The sequence below is a fragment of the Oryx dammah genome, unplaced genomic scaffold (assembly GCF_014754425.2).
Source record: "Oryx dammah isolate SB20612 unplaced genomic scaffold, SCBI_Odam_1.1 HiC_scaffold_26, whole genome shotgun sequence".
NCBI classification, from domain to species: Eukaryota; Metazoa; Chordata; class Mammalia; order Artiodactyla; family Bovidae; genus Oryx; species Oryx dammah.
In genome coordinates, this window is record NW_024070210.1 from 23,697,214 (window position 1) to 23,722,199 (window position 24,986).

Here is a 24,986-nt window from a genome sequence, read left to right on the forward strand (position 1 = left end):
GAGGGAGGATTCCGGGGTGCGCGCGCCTCAACATCCGGGCATCGCCTTCCTCTTGTCCTCGCCCTCCGCATACCCCCGCCCTCACCCGAACCGACAGGAAAGGGAAGTGAAGGCTGTATTGCCTGGCTTCCTCTTAGCAACGGGAGAGGGTCACGTGACACACCAGCTGACTCCGGTAGAGAAAGACTCAGTGGCTGGGTTGTTGCAGCCACGGTTGCCCGGCCAGGGACCCGAGCCGAACAGTCATCGTCAGAATGTCGGGCAAAGACCGAATTGAAATCTTTCCCTCGCGAATGTAAGTAAAAATGGAACGAGCAGGTGTTCAGGAACACCTTCCTAAGCCGCTGTCCCTTCATTACCCTAGAGCGGCGGGGCTCCTTGTATCTTCGGCCGATCCTGAGCTCTCAAGTCTCTTCCTGAGTCCAGGGCAAGGCTCCCTGACGACCCCCTTTGCTCTGAGTTGAACCAGACTGGACAGAGTCCAGCCCGAGCTGCTGACTTTTGTGGAGGTCCGCTGACATCAGTCATTAATCGGGCCATTCGTACCACTTTCCCTATTGATCCGGGCAGTGGATTTATATAACTGAATTGTCGCTACTGCTTCCACAATAGAGCTCACAGTTCAGTGAAGATATAGACCAGGAGATGAAGTTTGATAAATGCTTTGAGAAGGGAAGTTGACTGCGATGTGAAGCAGGCCAAATCGGGGGGTTGAATCGCCCTAACGTGGGCGTCAGGTTCATCTTGGCAAGATCCCCTGAAGTGTCACATGCGGTGGGAAGCTATCCCTGAATTTCTGAGGCGCTCATTTTGTTCCATCACCATTGCATCTCCTTCAGTATCCATTATGTTAATATCGTCCATCTCATTGTAAAGTGGATAGAAGATTATGTACATTTACCACTGAACTGGGAGCTCTCTCCAAGATGAGAGATGTCTTGATTGTTAATCGTCCACAAAAAATGTTGCTTGAATGAACCCATGCCCGTGGAATCTGTTCGGTTGTGGTCTCCTTTCTCTTTTGGTCTAAATTCTTCGGCAGGAGAAAATTTTGACGTTTTATCAAAGGTGCCTAACAACGTGTGGAAGATAAAGATTGCTCTTATTTGCCTTCTCGCTCTCCTCTTACTCTTTTTTCACTGAGGAGCAGAAAATCAGTTTTGCGTTGACAGTTAGATCTTTTGATTTTGGCCCTATCTCTGTGTTGTTTTTTCTTCTTCCTGACTTTTCTCAGAGAATCTGAGGACGGTTAAAATAAGAGTTTATTTAAACCCCAAACCTAGATTTCTGTCTCTTCCTGGGTGGCTACAGCTTTTAATGAAATGAAGGGGGTTTTGTTTGGTTTTTACCTCATCTATTGACTTTCTAATAGCTGTTTGCCGTAGGTAGGAAGCCAGTCAGTTGTGGAGAAAGGCAGTACCTTCTTAAATAGATAAAGATCAGGAATACCCTAGGATTGTGAGGACTGTAGAACTCCCAGCACTTATAACCCTGACTCCATCCAAACCCCTGCACTGAGAGACCACCGGACTCTAGCTTGGTTTCTGGGAGCCTGAGATTGTGTTCCTAAGATGACTCCAGCACCCAGTAGAATGCTGGCCTAAGAAAGCTCATCTACCCAAATAGGCAACACCTTCGGCTGTGCCTCTGACCTCCCTTCCTTAATTGCATGCTAGCAGACACAGTTGGCCTGCTGGCATTTCCATTGCTCAACCTTTTGGAATTTTTCTCTTCTCCAAATCCTGTCCACTTAGTCCTTTTAAAATGCCTAATCACGTGTGCACCATCAGAAAGGAGCTCAGCTCTTTACCCTGCTATTAGCAGTTACTGAATAATGTCTCTTTTCACCGCTTTAATTAATGTCTGGCTGTGTTTATCTTTGGTAGTAGTCAGAATGTTAACATTTTGTTGTTGATGTTTTTACTTTAAGACTAGGAGGTGAGAATACTCTTATTTGGGCTTAGACATGAATGATAGGTTTGGGGAGGTGACAATTTGCTGTTTGAGAGTGTTCAGCTTGCTGATTTAGAGGAAAATCAGGTGCAGGAAGTAACTGCTCTTCTAAATATTTTCCCCAAGGCCTATCAGCAGGTACTTTGTCATGTAGTCAGATGTCTTTGATTCAGCTGGAAGCAAAGTCATCATCCTAGCTGAAGGTCAAGCATTTTTTGTAGGGCCAAGCAGCTTCGAAACTTATAAAAGAAGTTTTTTAAGAGCTAGGCTAGAAAACACACTAGTGATTTGTTTCAGACACTTTCACCTTATTGTATTATGCTGTAAGATGGAGCTGTCACCTACTTAGGCACCAGAGAGCAAAAACAAGTTCAGAGTGAAAGCAAAAGAGGCATGAAGGATTCGGCGTCTGCAGAAATCAGTCACATCAAGGTTCTACTACATACTAACTGTAGGCCCTCAGGCAGATCACTCTTTGAGTTTCAAGAATTAAAATTTGTCTATTTCACCAGAAAATAAAGATAGATTAAAATAAACATGAATTCACAAACAGTTCACCTTTTTACTGTATACTTGCTGCAATCTGCAATACTAGGATTTGACTTAAATTTGGTTCAACTCATTGAACCCAAATTCTGGTGGTTAGTGTCAACAACACGGTATGTTAAATGTACACAATGGGGAGCATAGCTCCTACTCAGGCTGGGAACAACCAGCTGCACTTGGGTAGACCTCCAAAATGAGGCTAGTCAGTGCAATTTCAATTTCAGCCACAAAATAGCTGAAAAATAGCTAGTTTTTCAAAGACAGAACTGTTCACCTGAAGTCGTTTATAATCTGTAGCTGAAGCAGTGTGGCACAGGTTGGGGTACAGAGGACTTAGGTTTGAGCCTTAGTTTGATCCTTCGTTAAATCACTAGTCAGAAATCTTGATCAGGTTCCTGCTCTGCCTTTTCTTCACTGAGCAACTGGGGGAAAGTTGTTTTACTTTTCTGAGCTTCATTTTCCTGTTCTGCAAGATAATGTCTAAAGCCCTTTCCAGCAACAGAATAGTCTTAGTAACCTTAGGCCTATGGTAGAAGATTCAAAATCTAAGAATTTACCCAAAAGTTTAGTAAAAACTATTTTGCAGTTGATTATAACACCAGTCATATGAAACTATATCCCCTTAAATTATTCTATGTCATTCAGTCTATTATTGAGTCTGACCACCCACTTTTTCTTCCTCATTATTGAATTTTATCTGGCATATGATAGCAAGAACAGAAATGTCGGTTTTTGCTGTTGCTTTCTTGCCTTCGGTTTGGGGGTTTCTGATGGGAAAAGATTGTAATGAGGTAGGGAGACTTCAGTGGCTTGTCACTTCTCAGGAGTGTTTACTTATGTGTCATTTGTCATGTAGAGCCATTTACAAATTAACACAGTGGTTGGTAGTAGAGTCTTCATTGGTGATATCAAAACACTTCTGTGCCACACTTTTAATGGAAAAAGTGAGAAATGATTATGGTATAAAATGTAGAAGGTAAAACAGTACAGTAGTAAAGAGTAAATCCGTTTTTTCCATTTAAAAAGTAAATGCCTTATTTTTCAAAGGAAGCTTACCAGTTTCTGTGAACTTTTCTAGACCTGTTCTCTGTATCTATATAAGCACATGTATCCCTTACTTTGTGTAACTAAGACAGTGTAATATTGGGAATACATGCGGGTCTGCCTTACTGTTTTTTTGTTGTTGTTGTTGTTGTTTTATTGGCTGCATATCATTCTGTTGTATGATGAACCATGATTTGTGGGACATTTGTTTCCACCCTTTTGCTATTACGAATAAGGCTGGAGTACTCATCCTTAACCTTGTACATGTTTTTGTGTATATGTGGGAGTCAGTCAGTGGCATAAATCCCTTAAAGTGCAATTGTTGGTTCTGAAGATAAGTGCATTTCAAATTTTGCTATCTGTTAATGGGCAGAATTTTTAAATCCTTAATGGAAACACATATATTGTTATAACTCACAAATCAAGTAAGTAAACAATGCTGACAAAATAAAATAGGGCTCTTTATATGTTTATTCTGATTTAATAAATACTTATTAAAGGATAGTTACTATTTTATATGAAAAAGACCTCACTTTTGGAACCTCGAGGGTGGATATCTACAATATTGAGAAACCAGTTAAGACTGTCAGCCATAAATGCTGTATATTCTTGCCCTCTTGACATCAACAGATAAAGCAGGGTTTTAATAGCATATTAGGGAAGTATTTTTATCTTAAATTTCTTACCTTTGTTTACATAGGGCACAGACCATCATGAAGGCTCGGTTAAAAGGAGCACAGACAGGTCGAAACCTCCTGAAGAAAAAATCTGATGCCTTAACTCTTCGATTTCGACAGATCCTTAAGAAGATAATAGAGGTAGAATGAAGTTCGCTTAGAATTGTTTTAGAAGTATCTATGGAAAATCCAGCATGGCTGTTAAAATTTTTCTTTCAAAACTAAAAATGCTGTTATAAATGTAACAAGTTTCAGAAAGGTCATGAAATCAAATTCAGACTCTTTACTCTTGCCCCCAAGCCCCTCTTGATCTGTTCTGGCCCTTGCCTGCCCCTCTGGTCTCATTTGGAGCTTTTTTCTAATATCCTACTCTGGGACTTTTGCATTAGCTCTTCCTTCTGCCTGAAGTGCTCTTTCCCTTGTGTTCTTATAATTGCTCCTCTGGCCTGTCTGGTAACTTTTTAACCCCCTTTCCCAGTTTGTCTTCTCTTTCAAAAAAATTATTGGGTATTCTCAAACATTACGTCTTCCAGATTTATTTTAGAATCACTGTGCCATTAGGATTTTGACAGCAGTATAGTGAATCTAAAAGAGTAATTTGAACAAATTGCCATGGACCCATTCAGGAATAAGGTAGGCCTTTCAGTAAAGATTTAGTTTTCAATTTTTTAGTGTCTTTATTGTAATATATTAATTATAAAACTTATGATTTTGCCATGTTGTTAGTATCCATAATCAAACCTTTCAAGCAAAATTAGATGTATTTATTTTACTGTTACCAGATCAATATTTACATGTACACCTGGTATGAAACACTGATGGTTGTTAAAGGGACATGATTATGATACCACCTTTCCCTGTATAAAAACTCCAGTTGAATCAGCTGTTGATTTATGCTTTTCCAGACTAAAATGTTGATGGGTGAAGTGATGAGAGAAGCTGCCTTTTCACTTGCTGAGGCCAAGTTCACAGCAGGGGACTTCAGGTAAAGTGGGGTATTTTGAAAAACAAAGTGCCTTCATGTTCAAAATTTCATTTAAAGCCACTTTTAATTAATATATATATAAAAGCATTAAAGACAAATGGTATAATAATACTTCCGTCACCTTAATGTACATTATCTGTTACATAGTCCTTCCGGCACAGGATACTTAATATTTTATTGTTGTTGTTGTTATTCAGTCTCTTAAGTCATGTCCCACTCACAGACTCTTAAGTCTGTGACCCTATGAACTGCAGCACACCAAGTTCTCTGTCAATCACTGTCTCCTTGAGTTTTCTCAAATTCATGTCCATTGAGTCAGTGATGCCATCCAACCATCTCATCCTATGTCACTCCCTTCTCCTCTATTTTTATAGTCTTTTTTTTTTTTTTAAACTAAATAAGGGCTTACCCAATGGCTCAGCAGGTAGAAAGTCTGCCTCCAAGGCAGGAGACATGGGTTCAGTCCCTCGGTTGAGAAGATCCCTTGGGAGAAGGAAATGGCAACCCATTCCAGTGTTCTTGTCTAAAAAAATCCCATGGACAGAGGAGCATGGAGGGCCACAGTCCATGGGGTCTCGAAGACTCAGACATGACAGAGCAACTAAATGCTTGTGTGCACACACACAGCATATTGTATCATAAACGTTTCCTCATTTTCACACAGCTGCATAATCTTTCTGTAGATGTATGATAATTTGTTAACGTTTTCCTGTAATGATGGGCCTTTGGGGTGATTTTCAGAATATTAGAAAAGGTGCCATGAACATCTTTATATACTTATTTCTATTGAAATCATTTCCTTAGGAAAATTTTTACGAATGGAATTAATTGTTTAAAGAGCATGGACTTTATGGCATTTATCAATGTATGCCTTACAAAGTGTACAAAATGGCTTAGTTACTGTTTACGTATGTTTAGATAACATCATTTGATTCTCCCCATAAGCCAGTGAGGTAGACCAGGTGAGCATTGTAATTCTTAGTTTCAGTTCAGTCCTTTCCTGAAGTCAAATTACTGTTCGGGGCAGAAGTGGAAGATATTTTCAGGGTTTTTTATTTTAGTCTTCTTTACCAATAACACAATGCCTCCATTCTTAGTTTGTGTTGTTTAGGAACATTACCTATGGACAGTCTTACAGCTTGAAGGGCGTGAGTCCTTTTGAAGTAGTAGACTTTAATACTCACCAGTATTGGTAGGATAATGATTTGCATTGGCTTTTTCATGAGAGGGAGGAAATAAATAGTGTGTAAGTGGTATGTGAAAATGTTTTAGAGTGGTTATGGGGAAGACACTTTATTTTGTGATGGTAACAAATGGGGAGTCAGGTGCGGCCAGATGGAAGTTAGATAGGTTCCAGGGTAAGGGAACTGGAAGGTTTGATAGCAAACCCAAAAGGAAGGAAGGTTTTCTCCTAATTATATCAGTGGAATAAAATTCCTTAAAGCCACATCCACGCACCACATATTTGATTGAAAATTTAAGCAGTCCATATACATTAAAACCATTCTTTGTATTCTTACGATTAATGTTTGAATGTTTTTCATACTTTGCTCTCTGACGCCCTCCTTTGGTAGTAGTGATTGTTTCCTTTTCTGAAAAAAGACAATCATCAAAACGTAATTGAAATCTTGCTTATGTTGAAATACTTTATAGGTCCCTGCTGGTTTACTTCTCTAAAGACGTAACTAAATCAAGGCCTTTTCTTTTTCTGCAGCACCACAGTTATCCAAAATGTAAATAAGGCCCAAGTGAAGATTAGAGCAAAGAAAGATAATGTAGCAGGTAACTTTTCAACCCTTTAAAACTCTTAGCAGAGAAAAGATAACATTTTTAAATCAGCCCATTTATACAGCAAGATCTTAATGGCCCAGTTAATCTTTACTTCTTAGACAAAGTTGATTGGCTTTACATGTTGAAACTTGTTAACTGGTGGTTGCCTGGGGATGGGGGTAGGGGAAATGGGGAGCTGGCCATTCAGTGGATATAAAATAAGTTATTAAACATAAATATACTCTAGAGACCTGCTGTACAGTCTGTAGTTACAGTTAATAATTTGGTGTTCTACACTTAGAAACTTAAAGTAGATCTCATTTTGAGTATTCTTAACACACATGGGAAAAGGGACACATCTTTTGGAAGTGATGGATATGTTTATCACCTTGATTGTGATGATGGTATTCATGGGTGTATGCATATGTGGTACTCATCAGAATGTACACATTAAATAAGTGCAGCTTTGTACATATTAAGTATACTTCAAAGCTGAAAGAAAAAAAACAAACATTGTAACAACCAGATCCCTTACTAAGGATAACTTGACTTTGGAATAGGAATGAACACTTAAGAAGGCAGGTTCCTAGATTCATTCCTTGAAACAAGGTATGATTCCAGGCAATCTCTTGACTTTTGAATATTTCCTGAAAAAGGAACAGGAAACCATGGTTAAGAAGCCATACTTCAGGGACATGTTTTCATGAATCCATATATGTTTCTATTTAACAGGTGTTACATTGCCAGTATTTGAACATTATCATGAAGGAACTGACAGTAAGTGTGAAACTTCTTATGTGTGTCTCTGGATTCTTCTAGTATCTCTTTAAATGAACCTTATTCTGAACAATGATGACAGATAGATCTTATTAGAGTTCAGCAGTTCCAGTGTTGGTAAGCCTGCTTATCAGATACCGTTGGGACAATAGTTTATCAGTTAATCAAAAAAGTGTTATTGTGTGGAGTCATAAAACATTGTACATTGCTTAAAATACTTTATTTCCACCTAGAAATTTAGTCATTTCCAAATTTTAGAAATACAAAGTCTTGACATTTCTTTGAGTATGAATCCATTAATTAGACTTCCATGTTGTCTTTCTGTATACGACACCCATAATGCATTGTTTGTAATTTACAGTTTGGGTCTCTTTAAATTTTTAGATACTGTGATACAACCTGAATGCTGAATCTTCCTCAACTTTTATAGCCAGCCCATCCTCAGTTTTTTATAACTTTCCACTTTTCCTACTTTGACAGCATGTTTTAGGTGGTAATCTTTGTTGAGCCTTTCCAAAGTAATCAGCTCTTTCTCATAAAAATATTCTTTCTTTAGCTCTCCTGTTTAATTGGTTCACATAGAATATTTAGTACAGCTTGAATGAAGAAGCATTCTAGAGCATCACCTATTAATAGACTGTCACTGTACTGGGGCATCAGGCAGTATAGTCTACAAGCTGGGTACATGAAGGTTAGTCAGAAGCTTCCCCTGTAGTTAGAATAGTGCCCCCCGTGCAAACAGCGGCGTGCACGATGGTTTGGGGGAGTGAATTGGGCACTTTGTGTGTGCACTGAATAGGGGTGCTAAATTTGTTTTTCTGTCTTTCGTATTAATTCTGACTTAACCATCTTTTGGGAAATTTATGGGGAAGATTACACTCTAAATGCAAATGTTGTCTGACTGGTTCTTTTAGGTTATGAACTGACTGGTTTAGCCAGAGGTGGGGAACAGTTGGCTAAACTGAAGAGGAATTATGCCAAAGCAGTGGAACTACTGGTGGAACTGGCTTCACTGCAGGTAAGTCCTGCAGTTTGATATCTAACAGTCACGTCGGGGAGATTCAGATCCTGAATCGGAGCATGTTGCGCTTAGTACTTTAAACTGTTGCCATGCCTGTGTGAAACAAGCCAGAGATGCTTTGATTTCTGAAATGGGGGCTTCTGTACCATTGTCCCTACTTTTTATCACTAACACAATGTTTGTGCAGTGGTATAGCGTCACTCTTGACTAGGTGAGAACAGCAACAGTCAACACTAGATTTAAATGCATATGTTATAGGATTTATGCATGAAAGCCTTTGTTTCCCATTTGTGGTCAGTTAATATGTGTCTAGGTCATTAGTGTATGATTCTCTTCCTCTTGCCATTTTTATAACTTCAGGTGAGTCTGAAGTAAATGAATTCTAATAGAATGGAAGTCATGTTAGCTCTGTGGAAATCTAATAAGGCTTTTCTGTTTTCTAAGTATGTTGAGAAGTAGAAGTCTTGGTTTCCAAATGTTTTCTACGAGTGCTGAATGAAGGCAAGTGGCCAGGGTATGGTTAGGAAGAAAATTTTGAGCCTACATTATTAATTTATCCTCTTATTTTAGACTTCCTTTGTTACTTTGGATGAAGCTATTAAGATAACCAACAGGCGTGTAAATGCTATTGAACATGGTGAGTTTAAGCTGCTCTGAAGCTCTTTGTTTATCCTTTTGTCCCCGCCTCCATCCTTGTCTCAGACCTGCTAGGACTCAGGCACTGACTGCCTGCTGATTAAGATGTTGTCCCTGTCCACAGTGAGAAGGGCAGAGGGTCACTACAGATAAGTGTTCATAAATCATCTCATAGAAGTATGTGAATGGCTTGTGGGGGAGTTAGAGGAGAGTGGTGAACTAAAAACTGAGGAATGTTCTATTAATTTCTGGTTATTCATGAATAAAAGGTGAAACTATTTCCCAAGAGCCCTAATGTTTTTGTAAGTTCTTTCCAGTGATTGAGTGATAAATCTTCTTGAACATGTGAAGTACAGTAAGTCCCCTCCATACAAATGAATTCCATTCCAAGAGTGCATTCTGAAGTCCAGCTTGTTCTAAGTCCAACAGAGTTAGCCTGGGTCACCAAATTAACAGTTGGCTATATCGTGCTATACTGTAATAGCTTTGTAATGCTTTTTACACAAATACTACACAAAAAAACAAACAGAAAAATAAGACATTTTTAATCTTAAAGTACCTTGAAAAGTACAGTAGTATAGCGCAACAGCTGGCATCAAGTGAACAGGCAGGAAGAGTTACTAACTGGAGGAGGGAGGGTAGGTGGGAGATGGATCGTCAGCAGTAGCAGGCGGAGGGCAAGCTGATTTCACTCAAGCCTGGCGTTGATGGCACAGGTTCCTTGCTGGATTGAATTCTGTCTGCTCTTGACCAGTGGTGTTTTGGGAGTACTGTACCAGCTACAGCAATCACTGCTTTTTACACTGGCTTCCAGAAATCCTGGGCTTGAAATATACTGTGCTACTGTACTCTACAGTACTGTACAATACAGTACACAAAAGCACAACCACGTGCATGCATGCGACATACATTAGACATGAGACGCACGTTTGTATCTTTGAAAGTTCACAGTGTGAAAGTTCTTATGTAGAGGACTTACTGTATTTAACTTTAAATCTTTCTTAGGCCTTACCTCCTATTCTTGATTTCTCAAAATAAGTTTTCCTATTGTATGCCTTTATCCTCCATCTCACTTAATGCACCATTGTCCCTACTTTTTATCACTAACACAATGTTTGTGCAGTGGTATAGCGTCACTCTTGACTAGGTGAGAATACAACAGTCAACACTAGATTTAAGTGCATGTGTTATAGGATTTATGCATGAAAGCCTTATGACTTTGACTATGACTCCTTAATGTTGCCAAAGTACTTTTTCCTTAAAAGGCTCAGTTTTCATTAAAGAAATGTTTATTTAATTTTAAGGTAAGAAAGTAGCAAACTTTGAGCAACAGGGAAATTATTTTGCTTGTCATCTGTTAGTGTTAAAGAGGAAGTTATCTCATTTTTTAAAAACTCAAAGCACATTTCCTGACTGCTTGCTTGTGCCAGCCTCATGCCTGGAATTGCAAGCAAAACAAAATGGGTTTAAGTTCCAATTCGCAAGGAGCTCACATTCTAGAAGCAGAGTAAACAGATTCTGTGTAAAGTTGAACCTATGACTGACACAAAATTCAGCTTACTGTACTCCCTCTGTTCAGGGTTCCAGCATTTAACAGTAGATTGCTGTTATATTTAAAATAAAATTTGTGGTTCAGTGTTATATATTCATATAAATTCAGTATATTCAGTGTTATATATATCATGGTCCAATGTTACTTGTGCATAGAAAAGACAGTACAGGACGTATACCAAAATATTTATAATAGTGAACCCAGGGTGGTGGGATTATACTTCATTTTACTTTTCTGTTTTTGTTTTTTGCATTAAATGTACATTTATGGTTAAGTAACTGTTGTACAAATGAGCATGGGTAATTTAAAAAAAGGAGATTTGAAGTTCTGACTACATAAATATTTTTAAACCCTAGTCATCATTCCCCGGATTGAACGTACCCTTGCTTATATCATCACAGAGCTGGATGAAAGAGAGCGAGAGGAGTTCTACAGGTTTGTTGGATTTGGAAGTTACTGGTCATTTTTTGTTTATCCATATTTCAAAGACTCGATTTGCTGAGAGACTTGTTGGCTTCTGTTCTTTAGAATTAGCACAACTTTTTTTTTTCCTGGTAAGAAGCAAGAGATGATATTGCCAAAGGCTGTGGAGACAAATCTGTGCCAAGTTTTGCACATAAGTAAAATGTGGTGTCTCTGAAAACATAGGCCCTTCAGAGAAACTAGAAATAGCATTGATAATTCTTTCAAATGGAAGTGATTATGTGGGTGTCTCATAAGGGGAGGCTTCCCTGGTTGCTCAGCAGTAAAGAATCTGCCTGCAATGCAGGAGACTCGGGTTCGATCCCTGAGTTGGAAAGGTACCCTGGAGGAGGGTGTGGCAACCCACTCCAGTATTGCTGGGAAAATCCCATAGACAAGAAGCCTGGTAGGCTGCAGGCTCACATTTAAAGCTGTTGTTCAGTCGCTCAGTCATGTCCAACTCTTTGCAACCCCATGGACTGCAGCACACCAGGCTTCACTATCCTTCACCATCTCCTGGAGCTTGCTCAAATACATGTTCATTGAGTCGCTGATGCCATCCAACCATCTCATCCTCAGTCATCCCCCTCTCCTCCTACCTTCAAATATTTCCAAGCATCAGGGTCTTTTTCAGTGAGTCAGTTCTTCAAATCAGTGACCAAAGTATTGGAGTTTCAGCTTCAGTATCAATCCTTCCAGTGAATATTCAGGACCAGTTTCCTTTAGGATTGACTGGTTTGATTTCCTTGCAGTCCAAGGGACTGTCAAGAAGAGTCTTTCCCAACACCACTGTTCAAAAGCATCAGTTCTTCACTGCTCAGCTGCCTTTGTAGACCAGCTCTCACATCCATACATGACTATAGGAGAAACCATAGCTTTGACTAGATGGATCTTTGTCAGCAGAGTAATGTCTCTGCTTTTTAATACTATAGTCTAGGTTTGTCACAGCTTTTCTTCCAAGGAGCAAGTGTCTTTTAATTTCATGGCTGCAGTCACCATCTGCAGTGATTTTGGAGCCCAGGAAAATAAAGTCTCTCACTATTTCCATTGTTTCCCCATCTATTTGCCATGAAGTGATGGGATGGGGGGATGCCATAATTTTTGTTTTTTGAATGTTGATTTTTTTAAGCCAGCTTCTGAAATCTCCTCTTTCACTTTCATCAAGAGGCTCCTTAGTTCCTCTTTGCTTTCTGCCATAAGGGTGGTTTCATCTGCATATCTGAGGTTATTGATATTTCTTCCTGCAATCTTGATTCCAGTTTGTGCTTCATCTAGCCCGGCATTTTGCATGATGTACTCTTCATATGAGTTAAATAAGCAGGGTGACAATATACAGCCTTGACGTACTCCTTTCCCAATTTGGAACCAGTCTGTTCCATGTCCCGTTTTAATTGTTGCTTCTTGACCTGCATACAGATTTCTCAGGAGGCAGGTAAGGTGGTCTGGTATTCCCATCTCTTGAAGAATTTTTCACAGTTTGTTGTGATCTGCACAAAGGCTTTACTGTAGTCAATGAAGCAGAAGTAGATTCTCAAGCAAGAGATGGAATTCTCTTGGTTTTTCTGTGATCCAGCATATGTTGGCAATTTGATCTCTGGTTCTTCCGCCTTTTCTAAATCCATTTTGAACATCTGGAAGTTCTTGGTTCATGTACTGTGGAAGCCTAGCTTGGAGAATTTTGAGCATTACTTTGCTAGCGTGTGATATGAGTGAAATTGTGCAGTAGTTTGAACAGTCTTTGGCATTGCCTTTCTTTGGGATTGGGATGAAAACTGACCTTTTCCAATCCTGTAGCCACTGCTGATTTCCTGGTATATTGAGTACAGCACTTTAACAACATCATCTTTTAGAGTTTGAAATAGCTCAGCTGGAACTCCATCACCTCCACTAGCTTTGTTTGTAGTGATGCTTCCTAAGGCCCACTTGACTTCACATTCCAGGATGTCTGGCTCTAGGTGAGTGATCACACCATCATGGTTATCTGGGTCATTAATATCTTTTTTGTATAGTTCTTCTGTGTATTCTTGCCACCTGTTCTTAGTATCTTCTGCTTCTGTTAGGTCCATATGGTTTCTGTCCTTTATTGTGCCCATCTTTGCATGAAATGTTTCCGTGGCATCACTAATTTTCTTGTAGAGATCTCTAGTCTTTCCCATTCTATTGGTTTCCTCTATTTCTTTGCATTGATCATTTAGGAAGGCTTTCTTAATCGCTCCTTGCTGTTCTTTGGAACTCTGCATTCAGATGGGTATATCTTTCCTTTTCTCCTTTGCCTTCACTTCTCTTCTTTTCTCAGCTGTTCTTAAGGCCTCTTCAGACAACCATTTTGCCTTTTTGGATTTCTTTTTCTGTGGATGGTTTCAATCATTGCTTCCTGTACAGTGTCACGAACCTCTGTCCATAGTTCTTCAGGCACTCTATCAGATCTAATCCCTTGAATCTGTTTGTTACTTCCACTGTATAATCATAAGGGATTTGATTTAGGTCATACCTGAATGGCCTAGTGGTTTTCCCTACTTGGTTCAATTTAAGTCTGAATTTTGCAGTAAGGAGTTCATGATCTGAGTCACAGTCAGCTTCCGGTCTTATTTTTGCTGACTGTATAGAGCTTCTCCATCTTCAGCTCCAAAGAATATAATCAGTCTGATTTCGGTATTGACCATCTGGTGAAGTCCATGAATAGAGTCTTCTCCTATGTTGTTGGAAGAGGGTGTTTGCTATGACCAGTGCATTCTCTCGGCAAAATTCTATTAGCCTTTGCCCTGCTTCATTTTGTACTCCAAGACCAAACTTGCCTGTTACTCCAGGTATCTCTTGACTTCCTACTTTTGCATTCTAGTCCCCTATGATGAAGAGGACATCTTTTTTGGTGTTAGTTCTAGAAGGTCTTGTAGGTCTTCATAGAACTGGTCATCTTCAGCTTCATCATTAGTGGTTGGGGCATAGACTTGGATTAGTGATACTGAATGGTTTTCCTTGGAAATGAACATTCCTGTCATTTTTGAGACTGCACCCAAGTACTGCATTTTGGACTCTTATTGACTGTGAGGGCTACCCCATTTCTTCTAAGGGATTCCTGCCCACAGTAGTAGATATAATGGTCATCTGAATTAAATTTGCCCATTCTGGTCCATTTTAGTTTACTGATTCCCAAAATGTTGATGTTCACTCTTGCCATCTCCTATTTGACCACTTCCAGTTTACCCTGATTTATGGAACAATACATACCACATAGGTGGTATGCAGGGGTCAGTGTGCCAGGTTCAGAGAAGTGCAAGATAACTGAAGGCAAGCCATGACTGTCTTGGACCTTGAGTAGCATTTGATTATGACTTATAATCATCATTATTAAATTTTAGTTCTTCAGTTGATATGCAGAGTTGTGGTAATCCAAATGATCCAGAATTTTAATGTCTGAATACTCAGTATCATCACATGAATATCTAAGTTTATTCACCCTGAGATAGGAGCTTTTACAGTCAGTTATTAGCTTAAAATGTGTGTTAAAGTGTTAGTCGCTTAGTCATATCCAACTCCTTGAGACCCCATGGACTATAGCCCACCAGGCTTCTCTGTCCATGGGATTCCCCAGGTAAGAATACTGGAGTGGGTTGCCGTTCCCTTCTCCAGGGGATCTCCTCGACCCAGGGATTGAATCCAGGCCAACTGCAGTGCAGGCAGATTCTTAACCATCTGAGCCATGAGCGTGTTCAACATCAAGCCTGTCTTTTTTTAAAAAAAAAGGGTCATAAATATATTACCAAAATTGAATTTAATAAAGGCATAATTTTGTTTGACTTTGTAGAGGTGTTTATTATCCTTGTTACAAAACTAGAAGAAATCAGTTCCACTTAGTACCAAAACATTGTTCCAAAAATTCCCTCCTTTATCTTACAGGTTAAAGAAAATACAGGAGAAGAAAAAGATTCTCAAGGAAAAGTCTGATAAGGACTTGGAGCAACGGAGGGCAGCCGGAGAGGTGATGGAGCCTGCTAATCTCCTGGCTGAAGAGAAGGATGAAGATCTTCTGTTTGAATAAGCTTTCCTGCTCTGGTTCTTTCGGAAGGCCTAACATGTCACCATTTTAATTCATGGTGTGTAGGTTTGTTATGTGTGGCTATTTATTTTTTGGCTTAAGAATTTCACCAGTTGTAAAATTTCCCTGGATGTCTGTTTATGGGATCTACCTTTGCAGAATCATAATTAAGCAACAATTAATCACCAATGAAATTTGTAGAACCTGTCCCAAAACCTGTAGAATTTATGCTGTGGAAGTGTCACTCTACTTTATACATCTGTTACAAGTCATCTGCTTACCAAACATAGTAAGAAAATCCCTTTAGGAAGCAGCAGTGCTCTCAGGCCAACACACATTTGTAGGCCAGCTACTCTGGAGCACCCTTTGTTCCTACCTGCTCACACACCTTGGCACCATTGTCTGAGATTGCTACAGCCATTCTTGTGTTAGTTACTATGGGACGTCTCTCCTTAAGCTTTAGGGAAACCTTCATTTATTTTTCCTTGAATAACAGGTCTCTGGTCTGTCATGGGAACAGTTCTGCCAATTCAAATGTGACTACGGTATAAACAGTAAAATGATTTAAAAATGAGTTGTTCCTTTTTTAATGAATTTACTGTTAAGAGTAAGTTGTGTTCTTATGCTCAGATTGGCACATGGGATTGGCATTCAAAACGAGCTTCCTCCACAGACGTGTATGACGTGGGGGTCTGCCTTCCTCCATCCTTCAGATTTCAGTGTTTTACTTTTAAGCTTACTGAGATATTGTTGAATTTTGGGGTACTGATAAATACATGATTGCCAGAGAGTTAGGAGAGCTTATTGATACTGCTGTTGCTAATCTAAGAAAAAAATACTAATTCCTATTTGAGAGTAATGTGGCTGTATCAGGTGATGAAGGTTTTTAGTAGCTTGATTTGGTGTGAGTCATCCATTATTCAGGCTTTCCTGCACTCAGTTCCAGGGGTTTTTTGACATGATTGGCCATGGAGCAGTTTTTGGTTAATGAAATTACAACACTAGCCTTAATAGTATTGTGTTTAAATCAACTGGTATCCCAGCCTAGGCTTTTAAAAACGTGTTAGTCGCTCAGTCATGTCCGACTTTGCGACCCCATGGACCAGGCTCCTCTATCCATGGAGTTCTTCAGGAATTCTACTGGGGTAAGTAGCCATTCCCTTCTCCACAGCATCTTCCCAACCCAGGGGTTGAATCCATGTTTCCTGCATTGCAGGTGGACTCTTTACAATGAAGCCCCTGTTGGCTTTTAAATTAACCAAGTAATTTTGTGAACATTTAACACCTGCTACAAAGCAACTTAGTTGTGCCAGTAAAAACCTTGTTTATATCATTTCATCACAACCACCATAAGAGGTACATATTATTTTAATCCCATGTTTCACAGAAAATTTTGAGGCATAATGGAGCTTGAGTGGTCCTAGATTAAAAAGCTAGAAAGTGGTGAGTCCCATTTAAACCCAGGTAATCTAAGTTCAGAATTTTTAGATTCTTCTTTTTTGCCTCTCCTACATTTAAAATTTAGGGTAAAGGTAACACATAAGGCCTGTCCTGGAGGAGCTGATTTTTAGGAAATCCTGTTGCTACCTACAAAATAAAATCTCAGACTCAGTGTAAATTCAATAATTGGGAAACTAACAAGTATGTAAGTCTTGAAAATAGGTTTAACGATGAACTGCCTAATATGTAATCTTCCCAATACCCTAGTGCATGCAAGTTAAACTGCTTCAGTCATGTCCGACTCTGCAACCCTATGGACTGTAATTTACCAGGCTACTCTGTGGGATTCTCCAGGCAAGAATACTGGAGTGGGCTGCCAACCCTCCTCCAGGGGATTTTCCCAACCCAGGGATCAAACCTGAGTTTAGTCTCCAGCACTGGTAGACAGGTTCTTTACCACTAGCATCACTTGTGAAGCCCCTGCTGCTGCTAAGTTGCTTCAGTCGTGTCTGACTCTGGGCAACCCCATAGATAGCAGCTCACCAGGCTCTGCCACCCCTGGGATTCTCCAGGCAAGAGTACTGGAGTGGGTTGCCATTGCCTTCTCCGTGTGAAACCCCTAGTGAAGTATAAATACCAATCATTTCCATTTTGCAGGTGGAATGCAGAGCAAATGTATCTTAACTTTAAGAGCCTTGAATCTTAAGTGGTATATATGCTCTGTGGGAGGTAAAAATTAGTGGAAAAGTTGATGCAGAGAGCCAACTTTAGTGGTTTCATTTAGGTAAATTTATATTAACTTTAAAGCACTGAGCTAGAGAAGTACCCTCGGATTTTCCTGTGGCTTCATCAACCTTTGTTACTGGCCTTGGCTAACCTCCCTTACAAAAGTAGATGATTTTATTATGGTTTAGCATATTTTAAAAAAATATTTTTTCTATGTGGACCATCTTTCTTAAATCTTTGAGTTTGTTGCAATATTGCTTGTTTTATGTTTTGGTTTTTTGGCCAACAGGCATGTGGGATGTTAGCTCCTCACCAGGGACTGAACCTACACACTGCCTGCACTAAAAGGTGAAGTCTTTACTGCTGGACCACCAGGAAAGTCCTACTTTAGCACACTGACAGTAGTGGAAAGATGATTTGTTGTGTAGGGTTGGGTGATCTGAGCTGTTGGGAAAGGGAGGCAGGCGATCAGGACTAGGAATGGAGTGGGGCTGGGGTAGCAAGGTGTGTATGTGTGACACTTTTTGGTATATGACTGGCCTCCTTTAGGAGATACAGAATAGGTATAGGAAAGGAGGAAGGATCAAGATTTGAGAAATGCGTATTTGTCAACTCATCCTACCCTCAGTGTTCTCAAATCCATGGCTGCATGTAGTGGAATTTGCCTGAGTCTTACATATCTTCTTCCCCAGAAAACTTTCAGAGCTTCCAGCTTTAAGTTGTCTATCTTTAATATAGTTTAAATAAACAATTAAGGAAACAGAACCTACATTTGTGCCAAAAGGGGGCAGTCTTCCACTGTGAAAAATAAAACACATTTTGTGTTTCACCCAGAGGTTCCAATGGACTTGCTAGCAAAACTTGAAGATGGGTGGGTCGTTTTAGTTGTGTCAAAACCTTGAATGGCAGAGGATGTAAGCACACAGAGAAAGTAGTCAGTGGCTTTTAAAATTTGAAACATAATTTTACTTTTTATTTTTACATTATGTTGTGCAGTATTACATCTCAAAATAACAGAGTGCAGATAAAGGCAAAGTAAAGTACAAAGGAAGATTAATTAACAGGTGTCAAAAAAGTTACCTTTATTAAGGCTAAATCCCTGGTTTATATTTTCCACACACATTCACAAAATTACATTCAAATTATTCCTTAGGCCATGAGAAAAGGAAAAAAAAAATCCAGATATTAGATTTTCATAGAAAGCAAATCTGGATTAATCTAAAAACTATTCTCCTTTCTATTTGTTCTGACTTAAAATTTAGTAAAGGAAGGTTATTTTCTTATTTGAACTAATGTGCATTTCATTAGCTATCGGTATGGTTCCTATTAAGTGGTTAAGACCTCCCCAACATTGGGGTCTCCAATCAGAAGCACAGAAGGCCAGGAAATGGAATTGACCAGAGTGGTATACAGCCCAGCTAGGTAGGGAGCAAGGTTTTTTCTATTTTCTTTCAAAGAAGTCAGCAACAACTCAGTTTTCACTTTGGAGGGACTGGGACGAGTACCAGCACATCCATGTCACTGGGACTGAACAAAGTGTGGGATATAAACATTTCTATTCCTCTTATCACTGCTGATGAGGAAGGAGAGAATTACATAAGATTTCAATGACCCCTAAAATATCTCATCACCTTAGACTTTTAAGAGTACACTATGGCATGGCATGTGCCTTGGCAGGGTCCTTGAACCTGCTTGTTAAAGCCGTGCCCGAGTCCCTAGCACGTGGCCCTTGTGTGGCCCTGTGGTCTGCAGGCTAACTAGGAGACTAGCATGATAGCCCCTTACTGACACCACCTAAAATCTCAATTCTAACTTGACTGAAACTACAAACATTTTAGACCTTAGGGTTGAAAACAGTTGTCAGTTATGCTAAGCAGCTCACAAAATTCCATAGACTACCTTTCATTCCTAAGGAGAAAGTAAATTGGGAAAGTGAAATGATTTAGTACTTACAGTCCTTTGTTTTCATTGCTGAAAATCACTGTGACCTTTGCATTTTCCTACCATAAACTGGAGTGTTTCAGACCTGAAGAGACACTATGTATGGCAGTCCTTCCCTCAACCTAGGGATGTTACTTTCTTCTAAGGAACATCATTTCTGCATTAGACATACTCTACAGCCAACTCTGAGGCCACACAAAGTCGAACAGAAAAAGGCTACATATAAACAGTCTACATTTGTTCAAATAATATTATGCAAAAGAGAAAAACTCAAATACATACATGACACCAAGACAAACTACTCATTAAAAACAGTTGCTTATGTTAATAAGTGACAATTCAATATTATTCCAGTGTTTAGCTTTGGAAACAGAATTGTTGTAGCTGTAGTCATCATAAAAATAAAATCAAGACATTCACATTTGAGGTTGTCACACACCACACCATCCCCTAAACCTGGAAGAGACTACAAATTAACTTTCCATGCGAATTACAGAAGTTGACTTTTTAAAGCTTCAAGCTATAGAGACAGTATGAAAATCTCATTAGCTTAAATGTTTTATGATTTAGCTTGTTGCATTCTGGTCATAAGAGGCAGACTTTTTTAGGATAAAAACCTATTTCTATATGCTTAACTTTTCCCCTGCAGTATTCTTTTCCTAAAATAGTCAAATGACTTTCAGGTCATCTTTTCCTCTGATCTCAAAGTCAGTTGTCATATCATTTCTCTCATATAATTTTATTCCAATGCTGAACAAGTGTAATTAATGACCATTTGTCAATCTATTAAATTAGTATACAGTACAGCAGCTATATTGATCACAGAATTCCAGTTTATTACCTACATATATAACACAGTCATCAAATTATACTGTGTTCATATATAAAATGCAAAAACCATCAAATGTGCTATGTCCTCTCATGTATGTAAAAACCTGCATCATGAGGAAGAAACTTTTAATAATCAACACAGTTTATATGAATATCTGCCATTCATAAAAATATAACTTATACATTCTATTGTACTATGCAGATCAGGAAAAGGAAGTTACCAAATCAGTTGTGACAGTTTAAGATAAAATTTCAAAAACTCATTATACCTTTAAAAAGATCAGCATATGTTGTCTATGTTTTAGATCAGCCTGCAGTGAAGTCTGATCCACAAAGTTTGAGCTAAAAAAATTGGTGCTCCTAATGGAATGTTTTTAATAATTAAAAGACATATAAGTGAATTCAAGGCTAACAGAGTAGCTCCAGACCAAAGTGGCACCATTTTTTTAAAAAGTAGTTCTGATGACTAAACCAGTCTTCTAACCAAATACTGTTGTCTTGCCCAGTGCACAGCACAGTTCCCCCTCACTCCCAAATTCTCATGAAATCATTTAAATTAACTGTTAAATAACATCAATAGTTACTGCAGTGTGAAACATGGACCATTGTGTGTGTATACATGTTTCTGTGGAAATATGACTAGGCAGAAAAGATTTGGTTAGATGAAAACAGAATTAAAGGGCTTTTACCATGGATAAACTAGAACGGCTCTGTTGAAAACTTCCATTTAAAATCCCCATCTGAGGCAAGAACCTTTAAAGCCAGGTACAGAGAGAGAATAAAGACTGCTGTTAACAAATTGCTTAAGGGCATTTTCTTCTCACTAATTCAAGATCTAAGAACATGTCTACAGTTTACACTGCCTGCCACCTTCTCAGAGACATGCTCAAGTATCAGGGCTATCTTCCTATGGGCAGTCTCCCGGGTCAAGTCCAGTCTCGCTACAGAACGAATGCTTTCACCTCAGCCAAGTGGATGGCACCCACTGAGGTTCAGTATCAAGTTTGTTAATCAACCTAAGCAGTTCCTGATAGGCTTTATCAAGATCTGAGTTCACAATTGCTGTGTCAAAGTAGTGGCCATTGTTCTGCTCCATCTCTCTAGTCTTCTCAATGATTTCTCTCAACTCTTCAGGCTGCAAAGAAAAGATGAAAAACTATGAGGTAAACCATCCTAAACTTGACAGTAAGTCAGAGATGGGTGAAAAACAAGAAATGGCCTTAACATACTGCTTTCCTTCTGTTTCTCAAAATACTCAACTTCAGAGCTCCTCCTGAACCCTGTCATGGCCACAGAGATTTGCTTTGCTTTAGCCTCTTTAGCACACTCACTGCAAATCATTTGTGACTCAGTACAATGTCCAAAACCTATTTATGGGATTCCCTTGTGGCTCAGCTGGTAAAGAATCTGCCTGCAATGTGGGAGACTGGGTTTGATCCCTGGGTTGGGAAGATCCCCTCGAGAAGGGAAAAGCTGCCCACTCCAGTATTCTGGCCTGGAGAATGCCATGGACTATGTGGTAGTCCATGCAGTTGTGAAGAGTCAGATGCAACTGAGTGACTTTCACTTTCTTTTCATAACCTGTTTATACTGCTTTGTAGGTTTTATGTGTTTCTGTCTTATCCACAAGAGGCTTCAAGAGCACAGACTGTTAACTCTGAATTCTCTACAGACGCTCATTTTCAAACATTTTAGGTCATCATAACCTCTTCCTAAAACGTCTTCTGTAACAGAGTGAACTTTTCTGGCAGGACCCTAAATAGCACCTATTCCGGCTCTTACAAAGAGCCCCTGCCTTTTTTATCTGTTGTGGAGTTTAAAAGAGTAAAACCATGAGAAAAGGATCAATAGAATGGGTATCTTTTTTTTTTTTATGAAAACACGCTGGAAATCCAAGATTTTAATAATCTATGTTTTTTTTGGAAATAGTTTTATACTTTAAGTTGGTAGACAATTTCAATACACAAAGGAGGTCTTTAAGATGCAAAAACAAGTATCCTAAGAGTTTGGGAAGCCAAATAGAAGCAGGCTACTTTAATATGTAAAGGAAACAAGTGTTTTCACAGACAAGCAGATGGCAAGGTTATATGCAAAACTTATCCAGAACCCCTGATGATCAAGCACAGGTGTCCAAGAAAGTGAAACTGCCAAGGCACCCCGTCAATGAAGAGAACTAATTAAATGTCCAATGTCTCAGCCACAGAGGCCATACATACAAAAGATATTGGACCCACAATATCAAGCAATTTATATCATTCAAAAAGTCAAACTTTTATAACAGTAGGAAAACATACTAAAAATATGATGATAGCTCTGGCTTGTCCTGAGTTGGTTTCTTGTGTGGCTCTCTCTAATTTTCATTCTGGAATGTTGTGCAGCTGGCTCTGGCACACAGAATCCTTTGTTTCCCAGCAGGAAGCTACTACACCATTGTAACTGAACACAGTGTGATGTTCTGGTCACAACTTATGTTTACCCAAAGCTCAAGGTTACTGAAAGAACATTCTAGAACTCAAAACAGAATCTAAACTTTGTGTTACTAGATTTGAAATGTAAATGTTATTAAGCTGCACATCTTACATAGATTCACTTGAGTATCTAATCCTAAATGTTTCCTTATCAAACAAGTATTATTTTATCTTTTGCCAAAAATGACTTATATAATTTATTTGGTACTTTAATTCTTTTACAATTCATGATGAAATTGAAACAAAATGATTTTGCTCAAAAATCTTTGGCCTGAAAAAATTATCTATAGGCAAAATTGACCATAATAATTCACACTATTAGTTTACCACTCTTAAGACCCCATTATAGCAAAACCAGATTCAGAATGTAACAAGATAACTGGTTATTTAAGTTGTGCATTTAGTGAAGAACACCATTACTTTCTTACCTAACACTATTTCACAGAGTTAAAATTTAGGATCAGTTTTTACTTAACACTTCTATTGTGTGGTAAGCATTATTAATTACCAAAGGAGATAAAACATAAAAAGCAATCAGATACATCACCCTTTACCCAACAGCTGCAAAATATACATTCTTACTGGTGTGCAGGAACATGCGCCAAGAGAGAACAGATACTGGGTCATAAAATAAGGCTCAACAAAATTTGAAAGACTGACATCTTACAGAATATGTTCTCTTACCACAATGGAATTATACAACAATAAAACATTCTAAAATCTCCAATAGGAGGAAATTAGATACTTCTAAATAACCCATGGATTAAAGAAAGAAAATGACAGGAAATTAGGAAATGTTTCTAACAAAATGATAATGAAAAATATATAAATTAGAAAAGAAGGTTTAAAAATCATGTTTTCTTCAGAAACTAAAGCAAGTGCAAATTAAAGCCAAAGTAAGTATAAAAAATAAAAATAAGGTAACTCAATGAAATGGAAAACAAACAATAAAGAAAATTAACAAAGAAAAAGGCTTCCAACTTTTTTCTAAAGTGTTTTTGGTTATTCTTTAAAATTTGCACACAAATTCTAAAACAGCCTTCAATTTCTACAGAAAAGCCTGCTGTGGTTTTTTTCCTGCTTCAATAACAGGTTTCTTGAGATATAATTCATTCACAATTCTCCCACTTAATGGTGAACTGCAACCAACTGAATGGTGGACTCGTACAGTTTACTCACTTAAAATGTACAATTGAACAGTTTTTTTTGTAGTCACAGAGAAGTTGTGCAACCAACACCACAATCCATTTTAGAACATTTTCCTCACCCTCCACTCTCCATGCCCTGTTCCCCTTCCCCCAAAACCTCATAGTCATTAGCAGCCACTCCCATTTTCTCCCAACACTCAGCCCTAGGCAACCACTAATCTACTTTTGGTCTCCATAGATTGCTTATTCTAGATATTCCAAATAATGGAATCATGTCAAATATGGTCTTTTGTGACTGCAAAAATGAAAACGGAGTGAAACACTACTTTAACCAGCTGGCCTACTTAGTCTATGACAAAGCAACCGAATTATGCTCAATATAAAGGATGGGATGTCCCTGAGGTCTAAGACATTGAAAAATAAACACCATATAGGATGAATAACAAATCTTTTTCTAAAGTAGAAAAAGATATCCTGGGAAGGAAAAAATAAGGCTGGTGGATGTGGTCAATAGTCAAAAACCAAAGAAAAGGAAAGGTGTGATTTGTGACTTCTGAGGAGATTTGAAGGAGGAGGAGTAGTACGTGTTTTTATGGAGACTGAAAAGGCAAATGAAATGAGCTCTAAGTGATTCCTTTATAAATAGAACCATTTAGGAAATCTGCTAAGAACAAGGAAGAGTATTTGTTACTGTGATATAGCATGTCACTTGATGGTTTTCATATCATATGTTTAAAATGTCAAATAAATATCAATGCTTTAATATATATCACTATATTATCATTTAATTTTTAGTATCATTTGGTATAATATGGATCACCTCAACCACACTCAGCACCTAATATAAGATAATTTTTAAAAATTTTCCATTTCAGATCATATGAAAAGATCAAATGCCTAAGACAAACAGAACATAAAATTTCAATCAGAAAAAAGAAGAGAAAGGCAAGAGCACTCAACTTGGATCCTGGCA

The 24,986-nt window shown here is 38.6% G+C and overlaps 2 protein-coding genes across 3 annotated transcripts in view; one reads left to right on the forward strand and one right to left on the reverse strand.

Annotated features, from left to right (window-relative positions):
• The first annotated feature begins 8 nt into the window (after positions 1–8).
• ATP6V1D (ATPase H+ transporting V1 subunit D) lies at positions 9–16,033 on the forward strand. Its single transcript, XM_040226247.1, has 9 exons — positions 9–295; positions 4,244–4,361; positions 5,126–5,205; positions 6,920–6,987; positions 7,708–7,752; positions 8,667–8,770; positions 9,344–9,410; positions 11,318–11,396; positions 15,321–16,033. The coding sequence occupies exons 1-9, from the start codon at positions 255–257 to the stop codon at positions 15,460–15,462; spliced, it is 744 nt and encodes a 247-aa protein (XP_040082181.1). The 5' UTR covers positions 9–254; the 3' UTR covers positions 15,463–16,033.
• A 2,535-nt stretch (positions 16,034–18,568) lies between these two features.
• Positions 18,569–24,986, reverse strand: part of PALS1 (protein associated with LIN7 1, MAGUK family member) — an 81,937-nt gene continuing 75,519 nt past the window's right edge. For both annotated transcript variants that reach the window (XM_040226243.1, XM_040226242.1), the window contains exon 15: positions 18,569–21,532. In XM_040226243.1, coding sequence (XP_040082177.1) covers positions 21,356–21,532 — 177 coding nt within the window. In that variant the 3' untranslated portion in view covers positions 18,569–21,355. The remainder of the gene's footprint in view (positions 21,533–24,986) is intronic.

What these genes read in the sequence shown, in the direction of transcription:
- ATP6V1D (XM_040226247.1), top strand. Translation starts at nt 255, where the DNA reads ATGTCGGGCAAAGACCGAATTGAAATCTTTCCCTCGCGAAT. An exon ending in TTCACAGCAGGGGACTTCAG is followed by an intron (nt 5,206 to 6,919) that starts GTAAAGTGGGGT and finishes CTTTTTCTGCAG; the next exon opens with CACCACAGTTATCCAAAATG. An exon ending in TTATCATGAAGGAACTGACA is followed by an intron (nt 7,753 to 8,666) that starts GTAAGTGTGAAA and finishes TGGTTCTTTTAG; the next exon opens with GTTATGAACTGACTGGTTTA.